This window comes from Palaemon carinicauda, chromosome 26 (assembly GCF_036898095.1).
Source record: "Palaemon carinicauda isolate YSFRI2023 chromosome 26, ASM3689809v2, whole genome shotgun sequence".
NCBI classification, from domain to species: Eukaryota; Metazoa; Arthropoda; class Malacostraca; order Decapoda; family Palaemonidae; genus Palaemon; species Palaemon carinicauda.
In genome coordinates this window covers 58884423-58896947 of record NC_090750.1, presented here as the reverse complement: position 1 = coordinate 58896947, position 12525 = coordinate 58884423, and the positions used below count along the sequence as shown (strand labels likewise).

General features: G+C 50.1%; 1 protein-coding gene across 2 annotated transcripts in view; it reads left to right on the top strand.

Moving 5' to 3' along the window:
• Golgin104 (Golgin 104) overlaps nt 1–12525 on the top strand; it is a 125401-nt gene that overhangs the window by 89420 nt on the left and 23456 nt on the right. For both annotated transcript variants that reach the window (XM_068349605.1, XM_068349606.1), the window contains exon 14: nt 8709–8936. In XM_068349605.1, coding sequence (XP_068205706.1) covers nt 8709–8936 — 228 coding nt within the window. The remainder of the gene's footprint in view (nt 1–8708; nt 8937–12525) is intronic.

Below are 12525 nucleotides of genomic sequence, written 5' to 3'. Positions count from 1 at the left end.
AGAGCGCCCAGATTAGGGGTTTGATGAGGTCCTGTTGTATGGGTTGCAGCCCTTGATACTTCAGCTCCTGGGGGTCTGTCAGCATCCTAAGAGGATCGCTGGGCTCCGTAAGGAAGACGTACTTACAAGGCAGAGTAATCGTCTAAGTCGACTTCCTTACCAGGTACCTATTTATTTTGGTTTTGTTATATTGATAACTGTCAAAATGAAATAAAAACTCTTAGCTTATACGATGTAAACATATTTAACTGGTCTCTACCCACCTCCTTGGGTGTGAATCAGCTATTATATATTCACCGGCTAAGTTAAATATTTAGAAATGATATTTTAATTATAAAATAAATTTTTGAATATACTTACCCGGTGAATATATAAATTAAATGACCCTCCCTTCCTCCCCAATAGAGACGCAGTGGGATGAGAAGAAATTGAGTCTTTGTTTACATCGAGAGTGGTATCTGGCCGACAGTTGGCGCTGGTGGGCACACCCGCAACCTGTATAGCGATCGCTGGCGAGTTTTTACTGTATGTGTCTGTCGAGCAACAGAGTTGCAGCTATTATATATTCACCGGGTAAGTATATTCAAAAATTTATTTTATAATTAAAATATCATATTTGTAGTTAAACCTGACTATCACCTGTAAAATCTATTTGTTCCGTAACCGAAATACAAACCACGCTATTTACAAAGGGTTATTACTTTTAGCGTAGCTGAAATGGCGAGCCATTAGAATTTAACGAGGGTGTATTACCCCCGCGCTAGTTAGCGGGGGGGTAGGGGAGTGGTAGCTAGCTACCCCTCCTCCCCCTCACACACAGGTGAATACTCACTTTCACTTTTGGCTCGGACTGTGACAGACGTCTCTGTCTTGGTCCTCGCTTGGCAGCCATTGTCTGTTTTGTCTTTACTTAATCGCTTACTTTTCTTTTACTCAATATATATGTAAACATGTTTTCATGTTTGTATATATATTTGAGTATAGAAATAAGTAAGTTTTCTTTTCAGATGTGTGTGTGTAGTGTACGATATCTACGTGGAGGCCTCGGCAGTTAGGCCACCACGGCCTAATTTTATGGGTTGCGATCGAGTTTGACTTCGGTCTTTCTCTCTCTCTCTCTTGAGGTCGTTCACCCTTTTACTATGTTTTACTACGCCCTTGTAGCTTCCTTCCCGTGTGGGTGGGGTTGCTACGCCGTACATTTTGTCTCAATTAGTTTATGAATCTAATTGTAGTTGTTAATTTTTCAGCTTGTAGAACGATTCCTTTCGGGGTTTTCGTTTTTTTCTTTAGTGTTCATTCATTTTTAAATTACATAATTACATAGTTACATAATTATAATTGTTATAATTCTGTTTTGGTTACAGCTCTCCTTCCGCGAGTGTAAGTGGTTGTGAGGGCACGTGCCTGTTGTGTAATTCTTGTTCCTTTTCCTCGGGATTCCTCTTCGGAGCCTTCCCGGGGGAATGAATGTGTACTAATATTATTTGTTTTATTTTTTTACAGTTACCGATCTAGTTCGTTTCTGTAATATAGCAACGGTGTGAGCTGTCTGGTTGAGTCCTGGGGATTCGGCTGTTGCTGCCTCCCCCCTTGTATTGTCGTCAGGGGCGTGTCTCCTTCTACTGGTTGTACTCCCGTGTCGACGGACAGCTCTCCAGTTCATTTTAGAACAGTCAGGAGGCTTGCCTCCTTGGGCGGATAACTTTCCTTCCGAGGGAAGTTTTTTCCTGTCCAGGCTTGAGCTTTTCCTCTTTTGGGGGGTTCTTCTCTTGCCTTTTTTTCGTGCGACTATGCTCTTGGTGCTGAGCGGTCGCACCTGCAGTTTCGCTCAAGGGGCTGGGCAACTGCAGGAGCTCCTCTTCGGAGGATTGCCCCTTTTAGGTCACTGGCTGACCAGTCTCTTCCACGAAGTGTTTCTCTTTCGTTCGCGAGAGAGTACACTCATAGAGACTCCTCTTCGGAGGTTTCTTCTGTTGCTGTTGCTGTTGGCCTCCCTCGCCGTAAGGCCCTCCGTCCGCCTCGTCGTAAGGGCCTCTCATCTCCCTATAAGGGTGCTTGAGGCGCCTTTTTGAATCTCCGTTTGCAGCCTACAACTTCTTTTTCTCGATCTTCCGTCTTGGTGCAGATGGACAGCAGTCTAATCTCGTCTTCCGACGGGCAACGGTCTTCCCGACGGACAACGGTCTTCCCGACGGACAGCGGTCTTCCGACGGACATCAGTCTCCCGGCGGACAACGATCCCTTCGGGGCAAAGGGTTGCCCCCACGGGGGTTCTTCCCTTGCGTGTCAGGGTTTCCCTGCGCGCCCTTCTGTTCGTCAGCGCTTTCAAGATGATCTTCCCTGCGGTTCCTGTTACGTGCCCTGTGCGCCCACGTTCGCCCTCGCGATCTAGAACTTCGGTTCAGGTCTAGGTCAAGGACTCTTCTTCTTTGCGCAGGCTTCCACGCGTAGCCTTCTGCTCGTCAGCGATCATCAGCTCGTCAGCGATCATCAGCTCGCCAGCGATCGTCAGCTCGTCAGCGATCATCAGCTCGCCAGCGATCTCCGGATCGCCCACGTGTGTTACAGCTGGCACGCCAACGTTCTCCAACACTTCTGAAGGAACATGGTTCGCCAGCTACTAGCTCAACTGCGGATGCTGATCGCCATCGCGCGACCCTCAACTGCGGATGCTGATCGCCATCGCGCGACCCTCAACTGCGGATGCTGATCGCCATCGCGCGACCCTCAACTGCGGATGCTGATCGCCATCGCGCGACCCTCAACTGCGGATGCTGATCGCCATCGCGCGACCCTCAACTGCGGATGCTGATCGCCATCGCGCGACCCTCAACTGCGGATGCTGATCGCCATCGCGCGACCCTCAACTGCGGATGCTGATCGCCATCGCGCGACCCTCAACTGCGGATGCTGATCGCCATCGCGCGACCCTCAACTGCGGATGCTGATCGCCATCGCGCGACCCTCAACTGCGGATGCTGATCGCCATCGCGCGACCCTCAACTGCGGATGCTGATCGCCATCGCGCGACCCTCAACTGCGGATGCTGATCGCCATCGCGCGACCCTCAACTGCGGATGCTGATCGCCATCGCGCGACCCTCATTTACCTGCGCATGCTGCTCGCCATCGCACAACCCTGAACGATTGCCCGCTTACGCATGCTGCTCCTCATCGCACCACCCTGAACGATCGCCCTCCTGCAGATGCTGATCACCATCGCACCCTTTCACGCGATCATTCACCTGCGCATGCTGCTCGCCATCGCACAACCCTGAACGATTGCCCGCTTACGCATGCTGCTCCTCATCGCACAACCCTGAACGATCGCCCTCTTGCGGATGCTGATCACCATCGCACCCTTTCACGCGATCATTCACCTGCGCATGCTGCTCGCCATCGCACAACCCTGAACGATTGCCCGCTTACGCATGCTGCTCCTCATCGCACCACCCTGAACGATCGCCCTCCTGCAGATGCTGATCACCATCGCACCCTTTCACGCGATCATTCACCTGCGCATGCTGCTCGCCATCGCACAACCCTGCACGATTGCCCGCTTACGCATGCTGCTCCTCATCGCACAACCCTGAACGCTCGCCCTCTTGCGGACGCTGATCACCATCGCACCCTATCACGCGATCATTCACCTACACATGCTGCTCGCCATCGCTTACCGCCAGCGATCTTCTTCACCTACGCGGCAGCACGATCCCTCGCCGTCACGCCCATTCGCCTGCGCGCCCGCGCGATCGCTCGCCTGCGCGCCCGCGCGATCGCTCGCTTGCGCGCCCCGCGCGATCGCTCGCTTGCGCGCCCGCGCGATCGCTCGCCTGCGCGCCCGCGCGACCACTCGCCTGTGCGCCCGCGCGACCATTCGCCTGTGCGCCCGCGCGACCATTCGCCTTTGCGCGACCGTTCGCCCTCGCGCGACCATAGTTCGTGGCGAATTCCACAGCCGGTGGTAGCAGCAGGGACGCGTGCTCCTAGGCGGCACTCGGGATCACCTCCATCCAAGCACAGGTTGGTAGTGCAGGACGAAGACAGGTCAGTACAGCATTCTTCCCACCTTCTTTTCAGGCAGGAACCGTCGTGTCCTCTCCAAAGGATCGCCCGATCCCTTTCACCTTAGCGAGGATTTCGGACTCTGTGTCCTTGGAGCAGCAGACATGGTTTGATCCGCTGGCACGGGCGTTAATGAGGGTTATGAAACCAGCACTCACCGGCCAGGGTAACAAACCAGCGGCTGTCTCTCCTACGCTGAAGAGAAAGAGAGGAGTGGACTTCGTGGTGACTTCCCCCAGGGCGAAGTTGGTTCCCAAGAGGTCGGTCTCGAGGGTCCCCTCTCCTGCACGAGTACTCTCTCCTTCTCCCGCCCTGGAAGGATTTTTGGCGGGGGGGCTTTCCGTTGAAGATTTCTCCATCGGACAAGGGGTGACTGCTTACCTCTTCCTCTGGGAGCTTACCAGGTTCTTTCCCTCCTCGGTTACGGCCCGAGGTTTGGTTCAAGGAAGCTACAGGAAGATCAAGGGTACTTTCCTCCTCTCGAGCTCAGGCACCTTGGCCTTTCGTCGTTAAGTATCTACTTGCGGACAAGCTCGATGTTGTACCATCTGGACGCACTGACTGAAGGCTTCCTTCGGGTGTCTCATCTGTGGAGGTCAACGACCTCAGACACCCTTCCATCCTTGAGAAGAGTTTTGTCTTTGCCCAAGGACAGAGACTTAAACATCTGCTGTGCGGAGTAAATCGACTTCCGGTTTCACTCCTCCAAGGCGCTTTCTTCCAGACTCTGCAGGGCTCCAGCTCCCTTTTCTTTCAACCACGTCGGCCTAAGTTATCGGCTACGACAACTGGGACAAGGTGTCCAATTGCAGTTTCCTCCTGTCAGGAACAGATGGCACGGGAGACTCCCCCGGGGGGGCATAGTCCTAAAAAGAGTTCACGAACTCTAGGATTGCAGGTTTTTTCGCTGGGAGGATGCTTAAGGTTACTCATCCGAATGACAGCTTCCCGATGCCCATTCCCGCACAATCTCTGTGAGTAGCCAAGGATATCGCGCCTGCCGTCTCTGTCAGCGAATTCAGTGTCTCTGAACCTCTATGCCATAGCATCAGCAGAGTTGCCCGGTTGGGCAGAATGATCCATACCTTAGGCGAAGGTCTTCCTTAGGATCATCGACGGCTTCACCCCCGGCCCCCTCAGTCGATCCTTTCTTGTAAGGAAGGATCTGAGAGGGGATGTCCATAGTCGACCTCTCAGCCCTGATCAAGTTTGTCGAACAAACTTCGGCCAGCGTAGACCAGCAGAATCGATCAGACTGGTAACGAGGCGACAGGACTCCTTTAACCCTGGATCGGAAGGACGGGTACTTTCAGTTTCCATTCCATCCATCTTCCAGGGTGCTCGTCGAATTCAGCCTAAACTGCAAGTATTCCTGCTTATGATGCAGTGTGGCTATCCCGCCGTGGCATAGCAGGTTTGTTTCCCCAGAGAACTCTCCCTGCCTTCCTCTTGGCCGCTCAGGTGCAGACTTCCGCCTCCTCTGCTGTTTGGAGGGCTGGTCAACTCCGGTAGGCTCGGGTTTCGACCTTCTTCAGCGCCGGGAAAAGCTTCCGAATGCTGACCATGAGTGTGGGCTCATGGTATTTTGCTTGGAGCCTTCTCTTCCTCTGCCTCAACATCTGGAGTATCTGGCCATGATATTGAGTCAACCGCCTTACCATGTTGGAAACCCCGCTTCTCGTCCGTCCAGCGAGGTTAAGCAACGTCGGTACTTGGATGGGTGACCACCTGGGGACGCCAGATTCTGTTACCACATCCTCCGAGCCTTCCTTTCGGTTGACTGTGGCAAGACTGAGGAGAGTCGCAGTACCTGTTCTCAGTCAAGCAGAGTTTTCAGCCCTACCTTGGAACGTTTCCTAGTTCTTCTTTCCTCATTGACCCGTTTATAGTCCGAACGGTCGCCTCAGGATAAGTTCCATGTGGGGCGATCCAAGTTCCGGTGGCTTCAGGCAATGTTTAACCGGACTCCCTGGCCCTATGGGACCAGCGGAACTATTAAACCTGCAATGGGTGTTGACCTATGGAGCCTCTTGATGGTAGTGGATATTCTCGTCCTTTCCCCACATTCTTGATGCGGTTCTCGGACTCGTCAAAGGAAAGGGGGGGGGGCATGTTCCGGTCCAGGCCTATGGTCAAGACCTGAAGGATACCTCTCCATCATTCAGGCAGGCTTAAGGGCCTTAGTCTGGCCCCTCTTCAGATCCTACCGCTCCTGCCAAGTCGCCCCGTTGCGTGTCGACTTCATGCTAACCAGCAGGGGACGCATTTTCACACCTTCACATCTTGCAGTAGAGATACCGGGATGATTGAGATTCTCTCAATTCCACCATCGGCTCTCTCATTCCAGGCAGGGGAATGTTTCTCTCAGACTATCCGAGCAGAGCCTCATAGAGAGAGTGTACCTAGGGGTCTTTGACCTTGGGTAACCAGCAAGTGCTGGTCTGGGGGACCTGATCGCGACAGCTTGGAACCTCAAGCTTCCGCTAGTTTTCCCCCCAGTCTCAGACCCCGAGACTCTGGCAAGATGCATTCCGGTGATGGTGGGACAACTTCGACGCCTGCGTCTTCCCTCCTTTTTGTCTGCGGACAATGGGTCTCAACAAAACCAGGTTGTCTGTCAACCTTTCAATGGGAGAGCTCCACTGGGACTATGCGCAGAACGGTTTCTGGACCCTCTGCTTCCCCTGACGGAACTCCCGGGAGAGCTTCTCCCACGGCGCAGACTACTCAAGCAACCACACTGCGACATCTCTCCCGAACCGGGGCGTCGCTTCGGCTTCATGCCTGGAGACACTACGCTTCCTCCTCTAGAAGAGACAACCCGCTACAGTCGCGGTACGGAGGTAGCGTCATCTGCGATAGTCATCCACAGGGGTCTCCCAGGCAAAGTGAAGAGTCTAAGGTGGTTGGTGCCGTGGGAGATATACCTCTTCCCGTGAGGCCTCTTCTCCAGCAATAACGGTCTTATTGCCTTTCGGCGGGAGGAAACTCCTTTCCGCTCTTGGCAATGAAGCCTGTCGCTCAGCCTTTCCCTGACCTTCAGGCTTAAAGGAATAACTTTTTCCTGCCCGCTGGATCTATCCTCGCTCATGCGAAGCTACGATCGTCCCTGCCCTAGTCGGAGGAAGACCTCCAACTTGGAGCATGGCTCGGACTTTTAGTCCTTTAAGAGATCTTCTCAAGACCCTTTTACGACAGGCCTCGGATTGTATTCCGCCTTGGGTCTTCTGCTCACTCTGGCCACGGCCAGTGTGTAAGCAATCTTCTTGGTCTCTTACTACTCCCCCCCTTTCTAAGGAAGAGGGGAAGGCAACATTCAGGCTCGCTCCTGAGTTGTTGGCTAGACTCAGAATCTGAGGGTCCCGACCCTTCGGTCCGATTCATTCAAGATTTTGAGTCTCCATTCTGTGTCTGATGTCCCAAGACCTTCTCTTTCTTGCCAGTACAGGAATCGAGAGGTTAGCGCTGGGAACAGCTGCAGTTTGGCCTCAGTTGCAGCCGATTTGGGAACACAAGGAGGACATGGGGGGAGAGTCACCAGTATACCTCTTCAGCCCGGACTCAAGGACATTCATCTCGACCTGTCTTCAGACCCTCCCCCGTCACGTCGCCCTACAGCACGATGTTGGATACATCGCAACGTCCCTCGCCTTCGAGTAATACTACTCTGTGACGCAGGTGCTACAAGCTGGAGTCTGGAAGCGTCTGATGACCTTCGCAGCCCGCTTCCTGCAGGGCGTGACCCACAGGAGTCTCGATACGTTTTCTATCGCTCTGTGGTGGCTACACAACAGCTGGTCTAACCTCAGGCTCCTTTTTGGACAGGTAGCAGAAGGTTGAGGGCATTGTTATCAGGTTTTAGTCTGCATGAACGAAAGAAGTATGTCTGGCCCTTACTTCTTTCTTCATCATCCCCTCTACGGGGAAGCAGCATCCTGGTCTCTGCATAGCTGACCTCGAACCTCTGCAGGTAAACCATGCTTCCTTGTGTTCCGAGTATTGAGTCAATACTGTCGCGTCCCCCATACCCTGACGAGGTGGTATTGGGAACGTCCTAACCCAGAGTTCCTTCTGGAACTCCAGGTCAACTGCCTAAGACGGGTCACACTTCTTCCTTCACACACAAGCTTACGTAGGCCACATGGTTCCTTGCGGTGCAAGGAACTTGTGAGGTGCAGGGACTCCTTTTCTCGAGTGCGACTCACTCGGATTCTGAGTCCCCGGGTAAAGCCAAAGCCAGTATGGCTGGGGACTTTCCACCCTTCCTAAGGGATAAGTCACCCTTTGTAAATAGCGTGGTTTGTATTTCGGTTACGGAACAAATGACAAATTCGAAGATAATTTGTATTTTTCCTAACCATACAAACCTTAGCTATTTACACATATTTGCCCGCCAGCCCTGTCCCCCAAGACAAGTCCTACCTCTAAGTGAAAGTGAGTATTCACCTGTGTGTGAGGGGGAGGAGGGGTAGCTAGCTACCACTCCCCTACCCCCCCGCTAACTAGCGCGGGGGTAATACACCCTCGTTAAATTCTAATGGCTCGCCATTTCAGCTACGCTAAAAGTAATAACCCTTTGTAAATAGCTAAGGTTTGTATGGTTAGGAAAAATACAAATTATCTTCGAATTTGTCATTTCAGGAAACTCTTCCACCACTGAATGACCCCTTGATAACACAGCAGGTCTTGGTAGAAAGAATAATAAAGCTTCAGAAAAATGCTGCCAAAAAAGCAGAGAAAATTGAGTTCCTAGAAGAACATGTAACTCAGTTGATAGCGGAGTTGAAAAAGAAATCGAGAATTATCCACCATTATATCATGAAGGAGGAAGCTGGTGCCTTATCCAACTCGGCATCAGATTCATCAAAAGTAAGATGTTCTTTTACTGATTAGTATGAAAGTTCTATAGAAGTTCATGGCCTTTGAACTTGTATGCAAATTATGAATAACAATGTAAAAAACTGTATGCCATCCAGTAAGTGATAAACCTTTGAATTATAGATGCAAATGGATTACCTAATAAAAATAGTTTTTAAATATTAAACTTAGCCGGTGAATATATAATAGCTGACGTCTCCGACAGCTTGACAGATTCCAAAAACTCGCGAGCGATCGCCACGAAGGTTGCGGGTGTGCCTACCAGCGCCGACTATCGGCCAGATACCGCATATACTTGTAAACAGCTCCAGTTCTTCTCTGTCGGTCTTGTCGACAAGTTGGTTCCACTCGCTTTATGACCTCGAGTTTTCTACCGAATTGGTGAAGTACTTGGTTTTGGTTTTATTGCTTTCGACATGTTGGATTATTCAATACTATCTTCAAAAGAAATGCCTTTGAAAGGAGAGGAAAAGTGTTTTGCCCTTGCTCTTTTTTTTTTTTTTTTTTGTCTCTGGTTTTTCCATTGAGTAAAGATGGCCGACCCTTCCCTCAGTGTACGGAAGTGTGTTTAAGGCTTTTAGTAATTATTTTATCACGTTATAAATTATTGTTGATATTTATAGATTTTCCTCTATATATTTTATATCTCACCCGCCTTTATTAGGCCTCTTCGATTAGCTTTCCATTTATACTAAACATCAAGATAAATTTTATGTTTTTGTTTATATGCGGCCGTTACCTATTCCTTGTAGGCGGTCCTAACTTGGAAAACGAAGTTAAACAACGTTGAGCCCATTCAACTTTTATTTTTGTTAAGTTTAAATCGATTGCTCTGTAAGAGTTATGAAATGAATATTTTTTAGAAAATATTTTAAGAAATATATTCTTTGAATAGTCTTCGTGCTGTTTTTTTCAAAGATGAACTAACGTTTGGTTTATTTATGCTACGCAGTTTGCGCTCTATCGTTACGATAGAGAAAGAGAGAATCACGGTTTCACTTTGCAGAAAGAGTAAATCGATTTTGACGTTTTGTTCATTCTTCTTTCAAACTGAAGTGTTTTAGATACTAATTTAAAGGAACTTGTTAATTTTCAATTTCTTAGTCCTTTCAGTTTTTTCCTTTGGTCAAATAACCTGTTTATTGACGAAGGGTGAGTGGGCAATTCTCTTGTGTGTGACAAGAGAGAGAGAGAGAGAGAAAGAGAGAACGATCCGATCTTTATTCTCGTCCCAAGTCTCTGTACAAGGAGTTTGGGGGCGAGTAACGTTCTCGATTCAGTTTTTTACTCGCGTCCCAAGTCTCTGTACGGGGAAAGAGGATAAAACGTTTTTAGTTTTTATTCTCGTCCCAAGGCACTGTACGGTGAGAGATTGAAAACGTAGTCTTTAGTGAACTAGTGTTTAGTCTCCTCCCCAGTCACTGATCCTTTTTAATTTTATTCGATATATATGTTTACTGATTTTTGCATGTGTGTTTCTTTTTGTACTAATGTGCTTACATTATACGACTCATTTCGCAATTATAACCTTTTGATGTAAGGGAGAATTGCGTTCTTCAGGTAGAAATCAGTTTTATTCATGCCTGATGTGAAATTATTGAAAAATACGATATCAGTGAAGTAAGTGCAAAAAACATGTTCTGTGTTGCGGAGGGTTTGTTTGTTCGTGCTTGTCGCTCCCCTAGTCCGAGACCTCTTTCAGGCTCCCCTGCACCAGGGAGAAGTAATGTCGTAGGACTTAAGGGGACGAGAGGCTTTAACCAACGTACAGACGTTCCCTCTTTGGTATCGGACGTTTCTCGTCAAGATCGCCCTTACCATAAGACGGGTGAGACTGTGTTCTCCTCGTCATCCGAAGACTTTTCGCAAAAGAAACCTTGGCGCAAGGTTTCTAGACCCTTGAAGCGAAAGTCAGTCCCTTCAGGACAGGTCCAGCGTCCTGGCTGTAGCCATTGGGACAGCTCTGACCCTTTGCAGTCGTCGGAAGACTGTTCGCCTATTAAACGCAAGCGTAACAAGGGGTCCGAGGGTTGCGGTAAAGGCAATGTTTTGCCAACACAGACGTTACCGTCGTCTCGGCCCGTTCCGACTCCCGTTGATCCTATGGGTTGTCCAGCAGGGCATGCAGACTAAGCTTGCCTCCCTTATGGAGAAGTATGACGTTGAGCAGGTTCACGATGAACCTTCGCTTTCGAGTCGCCGTTACGCTAAACGAGACTCTGGCCGTCAGCTGCCCAAACGAGCATTTACTCGTCCGTTTGACGTTAGTGCTGACGTTTCTTGTACTTTGAAACGTAATGTCAGTAGTTTTTCACGTCGGTCACGTGACATGGATCCTCCCTCGCTGCAGTCTCGTGTTGACTTTCAGCCGCTGCCGCAGTCTCGTGTTGACGTTCAGCCGCTGCCGCAGTCTCGTGTTGACGTTCAGCCGCTGCCGCCGCAGCCCCGACCGGACGTTCGCCAAACGGCTCAGTTGCCTCGACTTGACGTTGAGCGTCAATCACCGCAGTCGAAGGTTGTTTTGCCTGCTCAGTCTATGCAGTCAAGGCAGTTCCAACGTGACGTCGAGCGTCAATCAACTTCAGTTGTTGTTGTTGGTCAGTCACAAGGATTTCAGTCCTTTCAGCAGCGGCGTGACGTCGCTTCCTCTACTGCTACTGCTGCTCCTTTGCTTGTTGACATTGCCTGTCAAGCGTTGCCGCCGCGGCAGGTCTCTCCTTTTCATGAGACTCGGCAATTGTCGGACGAGGTTCCTTCAGATGAGGAAGTTGCTGATCCTCCTCCTACTGATATTCCTTTGGGGACTTTGTCAGACGGAGAGGAGCCTAAAGCTGCTCAGCCCTCTATGGACTTTAAAAAAATCATGCTGATTTTTAAGGATCTTTGTCCGGACCATTTTGTAACTGCTGCTCCTCGTTCGCTTTCGTCAGAGTTTACGCTAGGCCTAGCTACTTCGAAGCCGTTGTTTTCTAAGCTAGTGCTCTCTCGCTCTTCTAAGAGAGCTTTACGTTTGCTAGGCGACTGGTTGATCACCAGGAGGAGTTTGGGGGAGACAGCCTTTGCTTTCCCTCCTTTTAAACTGGCTTATAGAGCGAGCGTCTGGTATGACATGGGAGAAGTTCTCGGCTTGGGAGTTCCTGCCTCTGCCCAGGGAGACTTCTCAAGCCTCATAGACTCTCCCCGTCGCCTGGCCATGAGACGCTCCAAGATTTTATGGTCGGCTTCAGAGCTAGACCATCTCCTGTTAGGAGTTTTTTCGAGCGTTTGAAGTTTTTATTTGTTGGATTGGTCCCTGGGAGCCTTAAGTAAGAAGGTCTCTCCAGCTGTCAATGTATTGCTGTACAATTATGTCATGCATGAACAAGGCTATCAGGGATGGCTCCAATGATCTGACAGCCACGTTCTCTGCAGGAACAAGGCTATCAGGGATGGCTCCAATGGTCTGGCAGCCACATTCACTGCTGGAGTACTTAAGATGTAAGTGCGCTCAATGTGTTCATTGTCAAGACAAACTTCACGATGAAGACTACCAAATCTGTCTTGGCAGCAGTAAGGGAAGGCGACTGGATGGTCTCTCTCG